The following is an 18,476-nucleotide window of genomic DNA, read 5'->3' on the forward strand; positions in this document are numbered from 1 at the left end:
CCAGGAGCAGTGTAGCTATCTCATTGTAATGCTTAACTTGGCTTTTCAGCCAAGTCGAGCTCCTGTGGTGTCTGGTGTTGACAAGGCCCTCGCACATTCAGTACCTCAGTTAGTTCAGGGTGCCAAGTCAGGAGATGAAACCCATTCCTTAGTAAACAACATTGTGGTACTTCATGGTTTTATTTAGAAGTTGCATCTTGCAGAAATCCCTGAAGATTCTAGAGCCAGTTAGAGTAAATTTTGTCCCATGCCCCTTTACCTGGAGCATGAAATCCCTTAGACTGTTAGGGTTAAACAATACTACTTTTTTTTTCTGCGCAGATCTTCTCTTGTGTTTTGAACATCCTCATTTTCACTGAGTCCCTGGTAAAAGATTTGATAAGATCTCATTAAAGGCAGTTGCCAGGGCCTGTGCAGAGCAGTTTTTTGGGAGTTGTCCTGTGAAATTAAACCACAGCGAGAGTAAAACACTTCCAATCTCCAGTTGCTTTTCTGTTTTTGCAAATGTATTTCTGTTATTGCTGACTGTAAGATGAAAATAGTCACTAAATCTATAGGCTAGGTTGAAATTATCCTGTTTTTCTTGTGATGAGTGCCCATTTATTCTCTCCCAAATGACATAATTCAACAAAGTTACTCTTGCAAGCCAATTCTCTTCATAGAAGCAAAAGGATGAGACTGGAGAGGCTTTAAAGCAATTATGGGATGAAGGCCAGGCGTTCACTTAGTTCAGCAGATAGAGTGATTCTGAGTTTAAAGTAATTGAAAGCAGAGAAGGGGAATCTTGGATAATGGAAATCTCTTAAACTTTGTTGCGGGTGTCTTTTAAAAGCATGGGTGTGAGGGAATTTTCCTTCATGTGACAGGCTAGTAGCTTGGAATCCAGTGAGGGCTGCTGTACTGCTTGTAGAAGCTCTGTGGAAAGAAAGAGGTTGAAGGTACCCAGAAGGTCAGGGAGCTGGTGAATGTATTCTAAAAGTAATGAAGTGGAAGAGCTGTGTTGCTGCAGTCTCACATGCATAGTTGTGTAAGGTGATGATGCAGAGTAACCAAACTAGAAAGAAGAATTTGAAAAGGAATAGTTCTATTTTTAAACTTTCTTAAGCTTACAAAGTTCTTATCACTTCATTTTTGCGTGTTTCATTTTTGCGTGTTTCATTTTTGCGTGTGTGTGTGTGGGAAATGCTAGAAGCACCCTAGTATTTAGAGTATGCCTACAGTTACACAGCAGAAAGAGATTATTAAAACAAAATATAAGCAGCTGAAATCTGTTGCTTCTGTATAATGCCCAGACAGCCAGTACCTATCTGAATTTACTCCCTATAAAAAAAAGCAGTTCCAAAACCTCACCTTGTTTCCATGGTCTAAACCTCACCTGCCAAGAGCAAAGCTCAGCAGACAGATGGTGAAGATAACATGTGTTTGTTATTACACAGGGCATACTGAAATTGCACCTGAATATGGTATGCAAATGTGGAGATGTCCCCATATGACAACAGAATCACTTGGTTACTGTAGAAAGGGGTTAATTATTGTGAGACAGAAAAACAGTCATGCCTTGCTTTTGAATGGTCAGTATGCTGCCATATATGAAGAAATTCTTTACTGTGAGGGTGGTGAAGCACTGGAACAGGTTGCCCAGAGATGATGTGAATGCCCCATCCCTGAGATTGTTAAAAGTCTAGGTTGGATGGGGGTTTGAGCAAACTGGTCTAGTGGAAGGTGCCCCTAGGTATGGCAGGGGGTTTGGAACTAGATGATCTTTATAAAGTCCCTTCCAACCCATGATTCTATGATGGCAGAAGTACCACCGTTATGGATCTACTCACTAAACATGAAGTCACTGGGATAGTAACTAAGAACCTAAGTCATGGTTAGGAGCTAAGTCGTGTCAGACTTGTGCAGCCTTGGGGAGGGTTAAACTTGGGGAGAGTTTAAAGCACAGATGAAAGTGTGGATACGCACTGAGTTCAATAGGGATGTGATGACTCGTATGTGTCAGTGGGTTGGCAAGAAGAAAACTCTATGTCAGTCTGGAAAGCTTTGTGTCAGTGGGAGTATCCTAAATTAATCAGTAGATATTGTTAATTTTGTGACATATTCTTCTAAGTTTAAAAGATATATGGCATCAAAAGAATGCTTTATTTTATTTTCCTTTTGGGGGGAGAGAAGTGATTACATTCTCTTGTTACAAAGCTGAGACCAAAGAGATTGAATTGTTTTTAAAAATATTTAGATCTTAAGATCAAATTGCTTAATAGAGCAATGTATAGCAAAGTATCCGTTTTCCCCTTCTCTCCATCCCCATATTCACTTTACTGCAGTTACTATCTATGTTTTTCTAGAACTCAAAGGCTGCAATATGCTTTGATCATTGTGCCCTCTGAGCAAGGATATCAAATAATGGGGATACTCAAGTTGCTTTTCCCAGCTCAAGCAATCTGACCTTGGAATCAGTGTGATATAGAAAGCAGGCTAGTCTGTGCCTAATTCTCCGTTTCTCAGCAGTAGGTGTAAGCCTCATTGTGACTTGGAATTACTCACAGGAATTACCTCATGGTTTGGAGAAAGGTCTCTAGTTGAAGTCCAGAAAGGTTTTTTTTCTAGAAAATTGTACAGGTGCTCCATTTCATAATCTCTGAGGTGACCTTCCATGTACAGCTACTGCAGCAATACACTGACACTGATCCTGGATGTGGGAATCTGTCTGACATTGTGGTAGCAAATGCTGCCTGCAGCAGTCAGAAATCTGAGGAGGAAAACCAGCTGGTACTCTTGCACCTTGACTGAAAGTGTTTGCCCTTGAGTAACAGGTTCAAATAAATCACTGCATCTTGCATATTGCCTAGTTTCGGTATTTGAAGAGCACATGGTCTAAGATAGGCTGCACAGTGTAAAATGGAACTGAGGTTGCCCTGCATGCCCTCAGGCAGTGGTATTTCAGCTTTTGTTTTGGTGATGTGTAATTAAAAAGCTTCCATTCACGTGTCTCATCTGTATCTGGTCAAGCTTGTCGACCTTCTGGTCAACTGCAGAACAAGCTTCACAGCACAGGCTTTTTCAGCAGACAACAGGGCAGGGACCTTTTTTCCACTGGTCTTTTTGTGTTAATATCCTTGGTTTATATTGCAGTAGGATGATGCAATATAATTATCCAGAGGATATAATGTGATTGTCAGCTTTTTTGTGGGTGCTGTTACAGATACTGTTTCTTTTATCATATTTAAGAGATTCTAAAACTCTCTACAAAGGCACTCAGGTTGGTATATTCTATGTTGTTTAATATTTTAGGATACAATGCTTTTTAAAGCTGACATAGTCAGCCAAAAGTAATCTTTTATAAATATGCATCTCCCAGTGGAGTGGTTACACAATTTTAATCTTTTAAAAAAAAATTTAAAAATGCCTCCCTTTCCCTATAGCTAGTTGCATCATCCAGGTTTATGTCTGTGGATTGTTTCCAAAGAAGTCTATTTATGCTTCTGGTTTTTAGTGTTTTACAACTGAGTGCTAAATTAGCTGTGACAGTTTTAAATCCTCTGTTTATCTTTCAAGTCAACAATATGATTAACACAATGGCAGCTTTTATACCATTCTATGAGTAGTAAACACTGATACTGATGAGTTTTCACTTCCGCTTAGCTCAGCCAGGACACCAGAGATGAGGAGCATCGGTAACAGTGCTTTCTTTGGCACCTCTGTTGGTAGACTTCTATGACAAGTGCCAGAGCAAAAAGAACTGGTATGGTCCCTGCAGCTTGGTGTCTTTTAATTTATTAATATTTGCAAACCAGACCATTAAGTTCTACGCTGTTGGAGGTACGAAGAGCTGTACTAAAGCATCAAGATTTTAAGAGTCGAAAATATTTTAATGTAAAAGTAATTTATAGGTGTGTTTAAATAAGGCATGAACTTGCTTTACTGTTTCCATGAGCAGAAATGAAATACAGATATTCTGTCATTCCTCTGAGTCAAAATTCTAACTCGCAAAAGTAGTCTCTAAGTACTGCTGTTTAGCCTTTAAAAGAACAGGCATTTTCCATTTGCTAATGATGGAAATTTCAAAAAGTTTTTACCTGAAATGTGAAGGCTTGTATTACCTGTACCAAAAATAGCCAACTAGTCTGTAGTCTGGATGTACTCTTTGATTCACCTTAGTTCCCTCAACAGTTCCTTCGACCTACTTTCCTTAACAAAAGAATCTAAGTGTTGACATCTAACCAGAATGAGGCACAACTTTTTATTCTTTCAAAGCAGAAGTCTAGATTTTAGTTTTAAGACACTGGAATGCATTAGATTCGAGCCTTTTGGAGAATTCACACACACTGCAGTTCTTACTGCCTCACTGCTGTAGTACTGGTAAAAACCTTGTAGATCTCTTTTAAAATAATTTTATCAGTGTTGATAATTAAAATGTTTTGTTATGAAAAGATTTTGATTGGATCTCTAATGGTATAGTCCTATCCATTCTTCTAATAGTTTTCTGAAGAATTTAAATTAGGAAAGCTGAGTATGTTGGTTTAGATGTGATTCTATTTTTCTTCTGAAGTGGTAGTTCCGCTAGGGAAATCTTTCTAGTGTCTCTTTGTGAACTTGGTGTTCAGTGCTTTTAAGAGGGGTTGGGGTTTTTCAGGTGCAATGGAGTGTGGACACTTGACACATTTTTCTGACTTACTCTGAAGATTTTAATATTGAACATGCAGATGCTTGGTTTTTGCCTTTTTATCAGCTAAACTGCATGTCTTTTGGTAATTTTTGCCCAGCCATAGGACTTTATGACCTACTTACCAACTGTCCTTTGTTCCCAAGCTTACAATTTTAAAATGCAAGTAAAAGATAAGTATGGGATGCAAGTATGGAATGAATACAATTACCGAACTTGAGAGCAATAAATGGCACTAAAATATTAATGTAATAATATAAAATATTTAGTATATTGTTTGTATATATAGATATGAACACAAAGAATAAGAAATGTTAAAGACTTGCAAGATGTATGCTTACTGTAAATGTGGACGGTAGCTTTTACATGTCTTGTTCATAAACTATGGATGTTAGAAGAGACAAAAGTCTCTTCTAAAGTGGGAAAACTTTAATTCATTTTGAACTTTGCTTTTTCCTGTATTTGGCACCTAGCTCATGGCTCACGTGAATTTGCTTGCAGGATAAACGCTCAGGTTTTGCCATTTGAGAAACTCTTTATCTTTAAGTTCATTTGCTGTTGCTTTAGAATAGAACAACCAGTTGCTGAATGCTCAGATTCTTATTCAGTCAGGTATTCAGGATCTCAGTCTTAATGTGGTTCTGAATTTAAGCTAATAAACTTTATCAGCTCTGACTTGTGTCTGCACTTTCAACACGCTCCACCCAGCACAGCAATACCTCTGACATGACTGACATGCTAGCCAGCTACTGTTCCCAGTGGTTAATAAAACTGCCTAGACTAGCCCCACTTCTTTTTTCTTACTTATACAGCCCCAGAAGGCTCTTTTCTCTGCTTAATTCTGAGTAGTTAAAACAATGCATTTTTTACATTGTGCATATCAGGCATAACATGCTATATAAAATAAGCCAGTGAACGTAAGAGTGGGGTTTATGTTTGGGGGTTTTTTGCAAAGTTCATGAGGAAGTAATTCAAGGTAGCAGAATTGGATGCTAAGGAGTAAAGAATATATCAGTTCCCAAAATGCTCTGTTTTAAATTTCCCAGTTTAGCGCTGAGTTTCCTCTGCTGTGTATTGGCAACACTTTTTTTACTGAAGTTTGTTCCAGCTGTCATTTCTGATGCCTTCCATATCTCTCAACACACCCCCCAGCTCTCTTTGACAGTTAAGAAGCAGTTCAGTCAAACAGGGAGATTAGCTGACAAGTGGCAGGTACAGAACAGCTGGATTTTCTTCTTTTTTCCCTGTAGTCTCCCCTCCTCCGTTTTAGCTATTTCTTTTTTCTCGTGGCTGTTTCTCAGTAGTTCTCCCTCACTTGCGGAATTAGAGCAAGAAACTGTAAGGTGGTATCTCCCCTTTGGTGTGCAGTGCACCCTTTACCCAGAGGCGTATCTGTGCTGTCAGGCACGCATGGCTGTCTGCATGCCTGGGGCTTACCTATGCTTGTGCTCTCATCCACAGCTTTGCAGCCTGTGTACAGCTCAGCTTTTCAGATGCCTGCTGGGATGCAGTTCAGGGGGAGCTGCTGTGCACATCCTGACCGCCTGACACAGGTCCAAGCAGCACCTCTTGCTTGTGGTCCCCAAGTGCCCCTTCACACTGTGTTTAGTCTGTTGAAGATTCCACTTCTGGAATTAGAGACCTGGTAGTGTAGCTGCCTCTGTCCCGTGGCTGGTTCCCTTCTTTGATGGAACAGAACTTAAGCCTCTTTTATCCAGATTTTCAGCCTTACTTTGAGGGCTCTGCTTTGCCTTTTACCTCCTTGGAATAGCTGGTTCACATTGTGCAAGCATGCACTCGATGTGCCACGGTCTGAGAAGCGAACGTTTGTATTCTGCACAACTCTTGTATTTTCAAGAAAGCCTGTCAAAAATATCCATGCAATGCTTCCCAGCTCAATGTTTCCTTGGCATTCTGTGTTTTTTCCAGGGTCTGGGTGAATATTGCTTCTGCTTTCCAGCACACCCTCACGGGGCTCTAATTCTCGACTAAGTTTTTCCCCTTGGATCTGCTATCTTAGTCTCTTAGGCCAGTTCCCTTTGATCAGAGCTCACCTGGTATGTAAAGAAGAACTAAAAGCTTATACTTTCCTCCCTTGTCAATGTTTCCTATGAGACTTTTCCTCAGATTTGAATCTTTTCAAGATAAAATTTCTCTTTGCTCTGGTTTTGCTTCCCACTGCTACCAATTCCTATTTCTGCTTACACAGACCTCTTCTGGAGAAGCTGAATATAACTGATTTTAGTACTTCAAGAGCAACACCCTAGACTGTAAGATTCTTAAAGGCATTTTTTTCTGACAGATACTGATTATGGATCAGCTTTTTCAAAGTATTTCTTACTGTTATAAATTTTTTTTTTCTCTTTTTAGAAAATAAATTTCGGTACAGGTACCTGTTACAGGAATTCTTAGCTACTCTAGGAAGTGACTGAGTATAATTATAATGGCTGTATGTGGCATGGGGTAAGCTGACATTTTATATGAAATTGCTTGTCAGTCCTTCTAGAGCTTGTACTTATCCTGGTGTTAGAATTATTGATTAAACCTTTCAGATTGTGAAAGACATATTGGAACTGATCACAGATTTCTAAATAGAATTAATTTCCATCACAAAACTTTTTTAGGAATAACCTGCTGGTTTTGGACTTGTCTTGTTTCAAAGTAAAACTAAAAGCTGAACCAACAGAGATCCTCCCTTGCACTAGTCAGCCTTATCGATCCCTTTCACCTCTGCCTCTGGGATGTTAAAGTACTGAATTCGGTGCTGCAACTGATTGCACTTAAAAGCTCAGCATTTAAAAAATGCATATTATTTAGTACCTGTATGTATATCTTTTCTTGCCTTTTTCCCTCTCTTTTTTCCCTCTTTTTTGACACAGGGAAACTGAGGTATAGTTTTCTGTTTCATACTATTGCATATAGTAATGGCAGAGCTGAGAGAGGGGAGCTTCGTGTTTTTTGATTCCCTCTCAGGGTCTTATTATAGACTGTGTTACATCCTTAACAGACCAAAATGCAATGATGTAGAGCACATGTCAGGATAGCATCAGAGTCCTTTAAGTTTCTTTGGTGATTTTGTCCTCCAGTTTATTTTACAAATGTAACTTGTTCTAAGTTCACAATCTAAAGTAGTAATTTTTAACGTGTGACATTTATTTCTTTACTATTCTGAAATAAAGCTATGGTAACTTAGTTTTGATTTTTTTCACTGTTTCTGTGATTCAAGCAACACAAAATCCATTCTAATGCATGTATTTAACTTGTATTGCCAAAGGAATATATTGTTTCACAATTGCATTTTAATCCCCCCAAAAGCTGACTTTAAATGGAAGTTCTATACTGTTCTAACCTTTCAAGCAATTATTGGTAGCTCATATCTTAAATTCTTAAATATATAGATATACATTTCTGGTGTGTCCTGGCTTCTGTTGCTTAGTTAAATAAATATTTACATACTTGTAGTTAGGCATTTTATGCAGGTCTGTGTAACTAACACTAGAGGAGAAGCATGTGGTGAAAGGAGGTAGAGAAAACTCACTGAAAATTCAGGGGAGAAAGTATTTGACATCTTCAAGGAATCTGCATTTCTGGCAGCTGGAAGCAGATTATTCCACAAGTTTGAAGCAGCTTTGTCAAAGCTCATCTCAAGGCAAATTGGAGTTTCACTAATCTGTAGTGAGCTGCAGCAGGCTTGTACATCAGTGACTTTAGATGACATGTTAGATAACGTTGAGCATAACATTGTGTTTATAGAGTAATAGGGATATTGCTTTAGCCCATAAAAGTAGTTCAGAGCAATCCTTACACCAGACCGGTGCTCTGTTTCCATCAGTTATTTCGCAGTCACTGAGCATTTAACAGGAATAGCTGAAGTAAAATGGATAATCTTGCTCAGTTTTAAAATTACTATTAACTTGCAGATATATATGCTTTCACCTTTAAAAAATGGAGTTGGGGGGAGGGGGCAAAGGGACAACTTCCAATCGCAATAATACAATGTTGCATTGATGTGTTCAGAAGGAAAACAAGGTTTTGATTCTACCAGGGCTTCTGTCAGTGGGTGATTTCTCTGTGGTCTCAAAAATCTGTGCTCTGGATAGGTAGGTTAATTTGCATATTTTTAGCCCTTGTAGGCCTCACTTAGACAAAGCTTTTTATCTGACTTTTTTTCTGAAAGTTATCTAAGAGAATGGGTGTTAGAGAACCATCTCACCTGGGGAGGAGGGCCAAAGAAAAATGTTTAATAACTGACCAGGGCATCCTGGTTTGGAGAGTTCATCTCTGGATGGCAACAGTTGGAAGACCATCCATGGTAGCAGGTCTTTGCAAAGTGAAGATGGTGCAGCTCTTCACAACTTTTCTGATCCGTGGAAGGTTGGGGCTGAGTGTTTATCCATATGATCTCTCAGTTGGGATGGTTGAGCAGTGTGTTCTTGTGAGACTCTGGACAAATCATATAGCACTTGAGTTTAGCATCAAAAACATTGGAAGGAAAAAACCACACACATCAGAAGAACCACATATCAGAAAATATCTGATGAAATGAAATAAAAGAAACAGCCAGACTCCTCTTTGTTGCACACAGTGACAAGATAGGAGATGATGGGCACAAAGCCGTTTTACAGAAATTACTGTTCAGACATAAGAAAAACTTGAGCACTGTGAACAGTGGGCAAAAACTGGCACAGGTTGCTTAGAACAGTTGTGGAGTCTCCATCCTTAAAAGTATTCAAAAGCTAGCCACACATAGCCTGCTTGAGGCACCCTCACTTTGAGCAGAGGGTATGGACTAGATGATTTCCAGAAATCCCTTCCAGTCTCAACAACTTGGATTCCTAGATTGTCTTCCCCAATATATCTGCACTATTACCCAGGCTGGTTTCAGCATTTCAAGTTTCCAGAATGCTTCTCAGAAAAATGTCCTTTTCTAACACTTCTTAATGCAACTTTTAGTCCCTCCATGTAAAGATAGTGGGTCAAGATAAGCAGCAGAGGAAGTATTAGGTAGTTAAATTATATTTCTCCTGGCATCTGTTAGATTATTGAGTATTGCTGGAACCAGTGCTGTCAATATTTAGGTTTGGATCTTAGATGTTTAGTTGTCTGATTAAGCTGTTTGTATCTTAGCTCAAGAAGTATTTTATGTGGGAGAACACCTACACTGGTTACTAAATACTCGTGCAAATTCTTATTTGGTATCCAGCATCATTAAAATTCATGGTTGTGCCATCTGTTCTTTTCATCACTTGTCATATGAGTGGTCATATGCATGTGTACTCAAAATGTGTCACAAAATATTCCAAGGAAATGTTAGACAAGGAAATATGGGGAAAAATATTACCTTGTGTACCTAGGCTCTATTACAAGTGTATTTAATGTATTTTCTGGATGGCATTTAAACAATTTTTTGAAGTTAATGAAGTGTTGCATAATCCCGTGGCACAATGCTTGAAAATAATGTGCATACACAGTATGAGAGATGCAAAGAAATTTGTGCTGAAGCTACTAGAACATCAGTGCTCTCACTAATTCTTAGAAACAATATTTTTACTATTTTGTAAGAGTTTCCTCTTCTGTGTGGTGCCCTAGGCCAGGCTGATGGGAATTGTGATGTAGGCCCACTGCATTACAGTGGTATTTTTTCTGTGAGTATTCTGAGTGGTTGATACAGGCAGGAGAAAAGCTTGTTTTACTACTACCTCAACTTTGATAAGATATGACTATGATATGATATTAAGTGTTTAGAATCACAGAATTGTTAAGGTTGGAAAAGACCTCTAAAATCATCAAGTCCAACTGTTAACCTAACACTGCTGTGTTCACCACTAAACCATGGCCCCAGGTGCCACATCCTCTGGTGCAACTTGAGGCCATTTCCTCTCATTGTGTTGCTGGTTGCCTGGGAGAAGAGACCAACTGCCACCTGGCTACAGCCTCCTTTCTGGTAGTTGTAGAGAGTGATATGGTTCCCCCTGAGCCTCCTTTTCTCTGGGCTAATGTCATGGTTTGAGAGCCTCAAAATCCAATTCCCTAGTCTAAGCCCCCTCTCACATCTCAACCCAATGTGAGATGGGTTTTCCAGACAACCACATGAGACTCAAATTGGGGGAAAGGGACTATATTACAATGACTGTACAAATAAATGTGAGATGGGTTTTCCAGACGATCACACGAGACTTAAATGGGGGAAAGGGAATATATTACAATGACTGTACAAATAAATATTATAATACATCATATACATAATCTTAGCTATCTCTACCATTTATAATGGATCAAACCTCTTCTCCCCTCCAAATAAAAGTCCAGGAGGGAAGAAGGAAAGATCCCTTCTTCAGAGCAGCAATGTCTCTAAGGCAGCAGGTTTATCTGTTTCGCTCTTCTTCTCATGCAGCAGCTGGATCTCTGCCAGCACACACGAGGGGTATCCAAGCCCCTCGGCCACCCGTCTTCAAACGAGGATCTTCCTCCGTGGGCTGCGTAGCAGGGACAAAACTCACTTCACCACGGTCATATCACGAAGTGCAGGGGCATCTTTGTGAAAGTCCCTTCCTCAGGGGGTTTACCCCTGAGTCAGAACATCTTGGGCAGCTTTCAGTTGAAAGCCTTTGCCTCAAGAGTTCTACCAGAGCTCCTGTGCTCTGTCTCAGGCTGCTAGGCTTGGCAGCAGCAGTGAGGGGGGACCAAGGTCACCCCCTCTGCATTCCTTCTCCATCCCGGTCTAGCTTTCCAGGACGCTTTGAGCTTTTCAGCTCTTCTCTTTGGTGCATGTTGCACTCTACGACTCCTCTCAAGCTGGAGTCCATCTCCCTCCTTTCTCGGAGGTCTCAGAGGGGTATAGGGTTTTATTTCAGTTCTTACCGCAACTTCCTCTCGGTAGAGCCTAATTTTCTTTCTCTGCTACTCTCTCTCTCTCTCTCGGCTCTCTCAGACAACTCTGTGCCTTCCTTGGCTGCATGCTGTTGCTTTCTTATCTTTTAGCTCTTAGCCACAGTCTTTGGACGCTGCTTCTGCTGCTGCTCTGTCTCTACTCACTCATGGTGGAGAAAACTTCTTTAGCTTTCATCTGTAGGCACTTAGCCCAGCCTCCCCCTGTTCCAAGTCCCCGCAGCCCCCCCCCCAACCAGGGGCTGGGGGGTCCCAGAGGCCCCAAGGGGCTCCGAGCCCCTTTCCTCGTGGCCTCAGAACATGGCTACCACTTCTGCCACCAAACTACAACCAAACTTCTCTTCCGTTCTGCTTGTAGTATGTTTATATTTCGCAGAAGCGCTCATTGGTTACAACTTCAAAACTTCAAGGGTCACCACCCCCTGGGGTTTTACCATTTTATTACTGCAGGGGGAAAAACTGTTTCCCCCCACTACAGCTAAACACTCCTAGCTCCCTCAGCCTCTGCTCATAGGACTTGTGCTCCAGACCCTTCACCAGCTCCATTGTCCTTCTCTGGACACACTCCAGCACCAAATATGGTTTTTGATAATAGTAGATCCTACCAGACCTGGAGGTGCAAGTGTTCAGTGTTGTTCAAATTATCTTGGCAAAAATCGGTCCATGTACCTATAGGTCAAACCAATCCTTTGTATGAGGCCTTTAAAATGGCAAATTCTGAAATCTTTTATTGGGCTACCTTTAAAGTGTTAAGAATTCTTGTTGTGATTTGGAATCAGTATTTGTTAAGTTCAACAGTGGTTATTTCTGTTGATCACAAGAGACTTCCTACAGTTTTCAGGGAGAGGAGTGACTGACAATTATTTAAAATTTCACACGTTTTTATTTATTTTATTTTATTTTTGAACACTGCTCTTGGCAAAACATTGCTCTTGAACACTAAACATTTGATCAACACTATTTTTCTGTTTCCCTAACCTGCCTTCCACCTGCAAAAAGATTACAGTACATGTAACGTAGGTTTTTGCTGCTACCTTTTATCCTCTATGTTAATCATGAAACATGCTTGTGGAGAGTTAAGTGAGGAAACAAAGACTTTTATGAGGCCATGAAGGGAATGAACTCGCTTAGGCACTAAGTCCTCAGTGTATATTGTTAAAGCTGACATGCATAAGAAATTGCTTAGAGCCTTCTGAAAAAAAGCTTTTTTTAATTATGTCTTCTAATAAGACATAATTTAAAAGCTTGTTTAGCTTTTAAATCTGGAGTAATCAGTTTTTTCCAACTTTTATTTCTACTGATATTTTTGTTCAAATGAATTGGTGTCTTTCCTCCCTTAAGCTTTGTTTAATATAAACTATCTTTTTATTCTTGCTTGCAAATATTGCAAATGCCCTTGCTTGCTGTTTGTGGAAGGCTTCTTAGAATTCTTACAGAGTTTTTTAGACTCTTCCCAGATTGCTGTGTTCTGGACTGAAACAGTCCTGTCATGGAGCTTCTGGATAAAAGGATGAGTAGTAAGCTGAAAAAATCGTGGCATCTAATTTCCTGGCTTTTTTTTTAATTACAGATAGGTGCTGAAACAAGGATATGGTTGTGATGTGAAGTATAGTAATGAATCTTTTGGGATTTTTCTTTATCAAGGGTTGAAAGATCATTCAGAGCTCCAGAATTAGATCTCGTTATAGACTGGTAGGGCCTGATTAAAAGTCTATTGTAAATAATGGAATATCGCCTCGGTTAGATTTCATTCAGGTCATAAATAGTCCTCTTTTCAGTTCCGCATAATGGGTGCGTTAATAATTTGTAAAGAGTCTCTGAAGTTTTTACCAGTATCTTGTACCATTCTTTTAGGAACCTGGAGTCTAAAAGTCATCTGATATATCTTGTTAAAACATACACTGTTAAAATGCAATATTTTTGTGGCTCTTTCCTCACCTTGAAATAGGAACTTGTATTGTGGCTTCAGTGTTTTCTGTGTGGCATTTGGGGGTTTTTCTGTGAAAAATGGTCTAGAATGGCATTAAGGTGATCTCTTGGAACAGTCTGATTTTAAAGGGAATTTGGCAATATTTAAGTCGCATTATAATAAGGTGAATGAGCTGTTGTTAAATAAAATGGTTAATATCTTCTTTTCTTCCTTATTTAGCAGCTGAAGGCTCTGAAACACAAGACAAGAAAATTACTTCAGGACAAAGCAACACTGGAACTAAACCAGGTATGCCTTTCCACATGCTCCATGCTAAAAGGCTGTTTGCCTCAATGCTGTATGGGAAGCAGCTGACTTAGGAACTTCTAGAGTTTTTTGCTTTTGTACCTCTCTTGCTGTGTCAGTCAAAATGGTACCAGTGACTGTTCGTATTTAGTTAGGCTGGAATCTGTGATTGTTTGCAAAGATGCAAAACTAAAAGAGTCTACTTTTATTTTAGTACAGCTTAGGAATGAGGGTTGGGAAGTGAGATAAGACAACAGAAGCCACTGTACTTGTATCTGTGCTTGAATGAGAATTATCTACTGTAGGCAGAGATTTACAGCTTTTATATAAATGTGCTTCTGTTGATGCATTTCTTCACTTACCACAAAGCATGCCCTATTCTGTAATGTACTCTATGCAGTGGGCAGATGTTTCTCATTACTTCACCATACCTGATTGGTAAATTGTGTGGATTTAATTCACTGTTCACTTATACAGTTGAAAGTGTAGGTACTAAAACGCCTAATGCAGTCCTTGGTGCCCTGGGTCTGTTCCACTTGTGTGCTTAGACTAAGGTCCAGGAGAGCCCTTAGATATCTAAATTCTGCTTGTAGTGCAATTCAGGTACCCAAGTTTAAAATATGTAGTTAATAATGATTTTGTTTAGGTGCCTTAGAAAGCATAGGTGCTTGTGTTGCTGAGGACTAGGCGCACTGTAAGCATTCCCTTTTCAACTCCTTGACAGCTTGGCAGCTCAGTGACTGTTTGTTCTGACAGACTCTTCTCTATCCCCAAACGGGGTACCTTTGGTCTGCCTCCCCAGAGGGAAGGAATCCCAGTGCTGTCTGTGTTCAGATCACACCTTGCATGCTCTGCCAGGCAGCGCTGGGTCCTACACAAGGCACAGTATTCATGGCTGCTTTCAATCAGAAAGGCAGTGGGAGAAAGAGGAGAAAATAAAGATAACATTACCTGCTTCCACAGCAAAAACAGAGCTCTTGGTGTTGGACAGTGTTCAATACCCACTTTATCCTGCGGTAGTTTAATCCAGTTTTCATTTCTCAGGAGAGCATCCTAGCTGTTCCTATGTTCCCTTGATCTATGCTGGTGTGTAGAAAGGAACGCAAAATTCTTGGGGCCGGAGAGAGGGAAGGCACAGGCATGTGTCTAGGGTTTAACTCTACACCCAGCCTTCTGGGAATCCATGTTGAAGAGAGAGCTTCTGAGAGATGGTGATTTGGTTTTTGTTTGTTCGAGGTTTGATGTTGTTTTTTCTTTATACTGCATATGAATTTTGTGTCAAACTGTTTTAGTTAAAAAACAAACCAGTTTGCAGCGGAGCAGTGACAGCTGTCATTATGAACAATGTCCTTATTGCCTGGAAGGTGTCCGTAGAATGAAAAAATATTGGGAGTCCAAAGCAACTTTGAATGTGTGCATGGCATTGCAAAGGGAGTTAGACAAAGGGAAAAGGGTTTGAGATCCAAGCAATGCATCTTTTCAAGTAGTGCCATGGCTTCCATTTCTTTCTCCCCTGGGTTAGTTCGTAGGTGTGAACTGACATACAAACTGACTGTTGCTTTCCACTTGATATCCCTTTTAGTTTCTTTAGTGTAAGAAATTAGCACCCTAGGAGTCTTGGGCAAATGGGAGAGATGTGTGATCTGAACACAGACAACACTGGGATTCCTTCCCTCTGCGGAGGTAGACCATTCATGAGAAGAGATTGTGAGAGGATTATAGATGGAAATGACAAATAGTAGTTGAGTGACTTTTGAAGCCACACTGAGTGAAGCTGATAGTATGAGCCACAGAAACTGGCAGTATGTTCTAAGTGCACATGACAATTGTTAATTTAGCAACTTAATTCCTACAGCTGTCAACTGTGCCTAAGAGTTCGTTGAGTATTAATTATATAGAAGATTTGAAAACTTGCTTTTCCCTTTTGGTAATATAATTAGGGACCAAAATATAGTTAGGGATGTTTCAGTGCTGAATTTCTGCAAAATACATTTGTAGCTTGTAAACTTTTAAAAATTAAACTATTAACTTATTAAAATGAATTTTGAACTTGTAGTCAGGTGTTGTAAGTTTATGGGAAAATACTGTTTTCATATGTAATTTAGAAGCTTGATTTCCAGCAGCAGGTGGAAAATTAAGTTCCCCTTTATAGAACTATGGCTTATTTATTTTCCAAACATCCCTCTCATACAAATGCTTAATTCTATACCTGTTATGTAAATGTAGTGAAATAGGTTGCTTAGTGTGAGTTCCCACATATTGTATCATAACTAAACTGCAGCTTCTATAGCAGCATGTGGATCTTCCTGGAGTGTTGTCTATAAGGCTTTGCATATCAATTATTTCTGTAAAAAATGACGAATTCTTGCAAGATTTGTTGCAACTGACATGTTTTCCATCTTCTTGTGCAGTAATGTAAATCTTATTGCCTGATGATGAATATGAGTGAGAGAGAGTACAAAGTACTGTGTGTGTTTGTCCTGGTATTCCTACTGAATAAGAAAAATGCCAGTCCCACAGGTATTTGTATGATGGGTTGTTAGTGAGTACAGACATGAGAAAGAAAATGGGGAGCAGGCCCAGTGAACCCAGTGAACTCCCTTGTTTTGCCACAATTTGAAACTACTGATGCTATGCACTGAGGGTGCCAGCAGATCACTTGGATTCAGAATACAATTGTTGGAGGTTGGGCTTGTAGCCAAACTATGAAGGATCATTTTCAAGGCTCAGAAAAGACATTTTATTTATTAGTGTAAGATTTGCACTGATAATATATGCTCCAACCCCTAGCAGAGCAAATGCAATGACGGTCTGCTACAAAGGAGTTATTCTCATCTTTGTACTAATATTGATTTAGCTCTTTGTGATCCCAAATGTATGCAAAATAGCTTGTTACTGAAGACCTACTTACACTGTGCATAGCCTGCAACTTCGTGTGAATTCTCTAGGATTGTTCTGAAATCCTGGGGTGTTGGGAGAGGGGCTGTTCATGCATGAATGTCATCAGGTGTGTGATACAGAAAAAATAATTGGATATCTTCCAAGAAAGTGTCAGAGGGCAACTTTAAAAATTTATTTTATTCCTTCTGTTGCTTATAATTAGGAATTCTTAAGGGAGACCTTTTCAGTTTGCCTGTCCATGTAACCCTCCTGCCTCTTTGAAGAATTGGTCTTTTTCCCTGATAGGGAAATCTCTCTTCTCAAGAAAGGGGGGAAAAAAACCCAACGGAAAGGATATTCTGAAAGAAGCAGGTTTTTACATTATTCCCCAGTGTCTCATCATTTTCTGTCAACTCAATGTTACATTGACTTTGCTGACAGCCCTTGAAGGGAATCCTTGTTTTCCAGGGGAATTCATATTGAATGTGCATTATTCCACAAGCACTAATTACTCATGCTACAGAAATTCATGTTTTGTGGATCCTCTGTGCCGGTCACGAGAGAGAAGGAATACTATTACCCTTTTGACCTGTGTCTGCATGCTAAAGAGACTGCATGCGAGTCAGCACACTTCTTCACATCAGCCAAATGTTAATCTGTACCATAAAATGGACAAATCTATGCGATGGCATGGCTAGGCATGGTTTCATAAATGGCAACACTGTGTGCTATTCAACCAACATTACAGTTTTGATCTGTAACTGGGTGATGGATTACCTTTGTCTTTGCTGGTGACTTGTTCCTGTTTTGCACCTTTCATTGTGGCTGCCATGTTTGAATGTTCTTCCTGCCAGCTATGCAATAGGTTTTCTCCTTGTAGCTGTTACTTTGCATTGCTGTTAATGCCCTTAATTGGGGCTCTAGTCTGACGTTGCTGAGATGATAGTTTTTCACTGGTGAGAGTTCAAGAGTATTTAAGCTGAAGTTGTCAGTGAACTGGTTCATCCAAGAAATCCTGTCATCCTTATGCAGGAACTTCTGTTAGAGTATGAAATGCTCATTATTGGGGTTTTTTGTCTAATTCAGATAACTATTCAAAATTAGTCTAGCTCACCCTCACTTCAGAGATGTATTTTTGCAAATATCTTTAACCTCAGTTTTATGACCCATTGTATTGTTTTGCTAGTAACTTTCTTCACAGGTCTGCAGCCTATACACAAGAAGACGGGCTGTGTATTTTTACAAGTTACTTACTTGTGTATTTACACTGAATAGCAAAAAGGCTCTATTGTCTTGTGCACTTTCATGGTGACAGCATTCTGGATAGTTCTTTATCTTAAAATACTTAAAAAATGTGTTCTCCTCAATACTAAAATAAATCAGACCATTTATTTATACCCAGAAATCTTTTTAATTTTTCTGTGGGGTTTTTGGTTTACTTGTGTTCTTTTTCAAAGCAAACTTTTTCAGTGCTAGTGAAAGAAGCATAAAATTAAGAGCTTTCCAGGTTTAGTAGCACAGGCTAAGGATGAGTAGGAAATTGGTTTTCACAGCATGCTGAGATGAATTGGTAACTTGGACTTTGTTCCCTTTGTTTGGAACCACTCCATTGCTGAGACTGGAAGTAGGATGCTAGCTGTTCAGAACTTTATTGACTTCCAGAGACATCACTGAGCAAGTGATGTTTTTCCAACAAAGCCTGAATTTTTAAAGTCAAGCCTGAGCTCTAACAGAGGTTTTTTTCATATTATCCTTAGTCTTATTGCTGTTGCAATAAGGGGCCAGTTGCAGATATTCTTAAAGATATGTAGCTTGCTTTCAACCTACAAG

At 39.6% G+C, this 18,476-nt stretch overlaps 1 protein-coding gene across 6 annotated transcripts in view; it reads left to right on the plus strand.

Moving 5' to 3' along the window:
* Positions 1-18,476, plus strand: part of MAP7 (microtubule associated protein 7) — a 116,998-nt gene that overhangs the window by 51,991 nt on the left and 46,531 nt on the right. For all 6 annotated transcript variants that reach the window (XM_029962762.1, XM_018078197.2, XM_018078195.2 and 3 more), the window contains exon 2: positions 13,701-13,769. In XM_029962762.1, coding sequence (XP_029818622.1) covers positions 13,701-13,769 — 69 coding nt within the window. The remainder of the gene's footprint in view (positions 1-13,700; positions 13,770-18,476) is intronic.

Source organism: Manacus vitellinus, unplaced genomic scaffold, assembly GCF_001715985.3.
Source record: "Manacus vitellinus isolate BGI_N305 unplaced genomic scaffold, ASM171598v3 scaffold_4_pilon, whole genome shotgun sequence".
Lineage (NCBI taxonomy): Eukaryota > Metazoa > Chordata > Aves > Passeriformes > Pipridae > Manacus > Manacus vitellinus.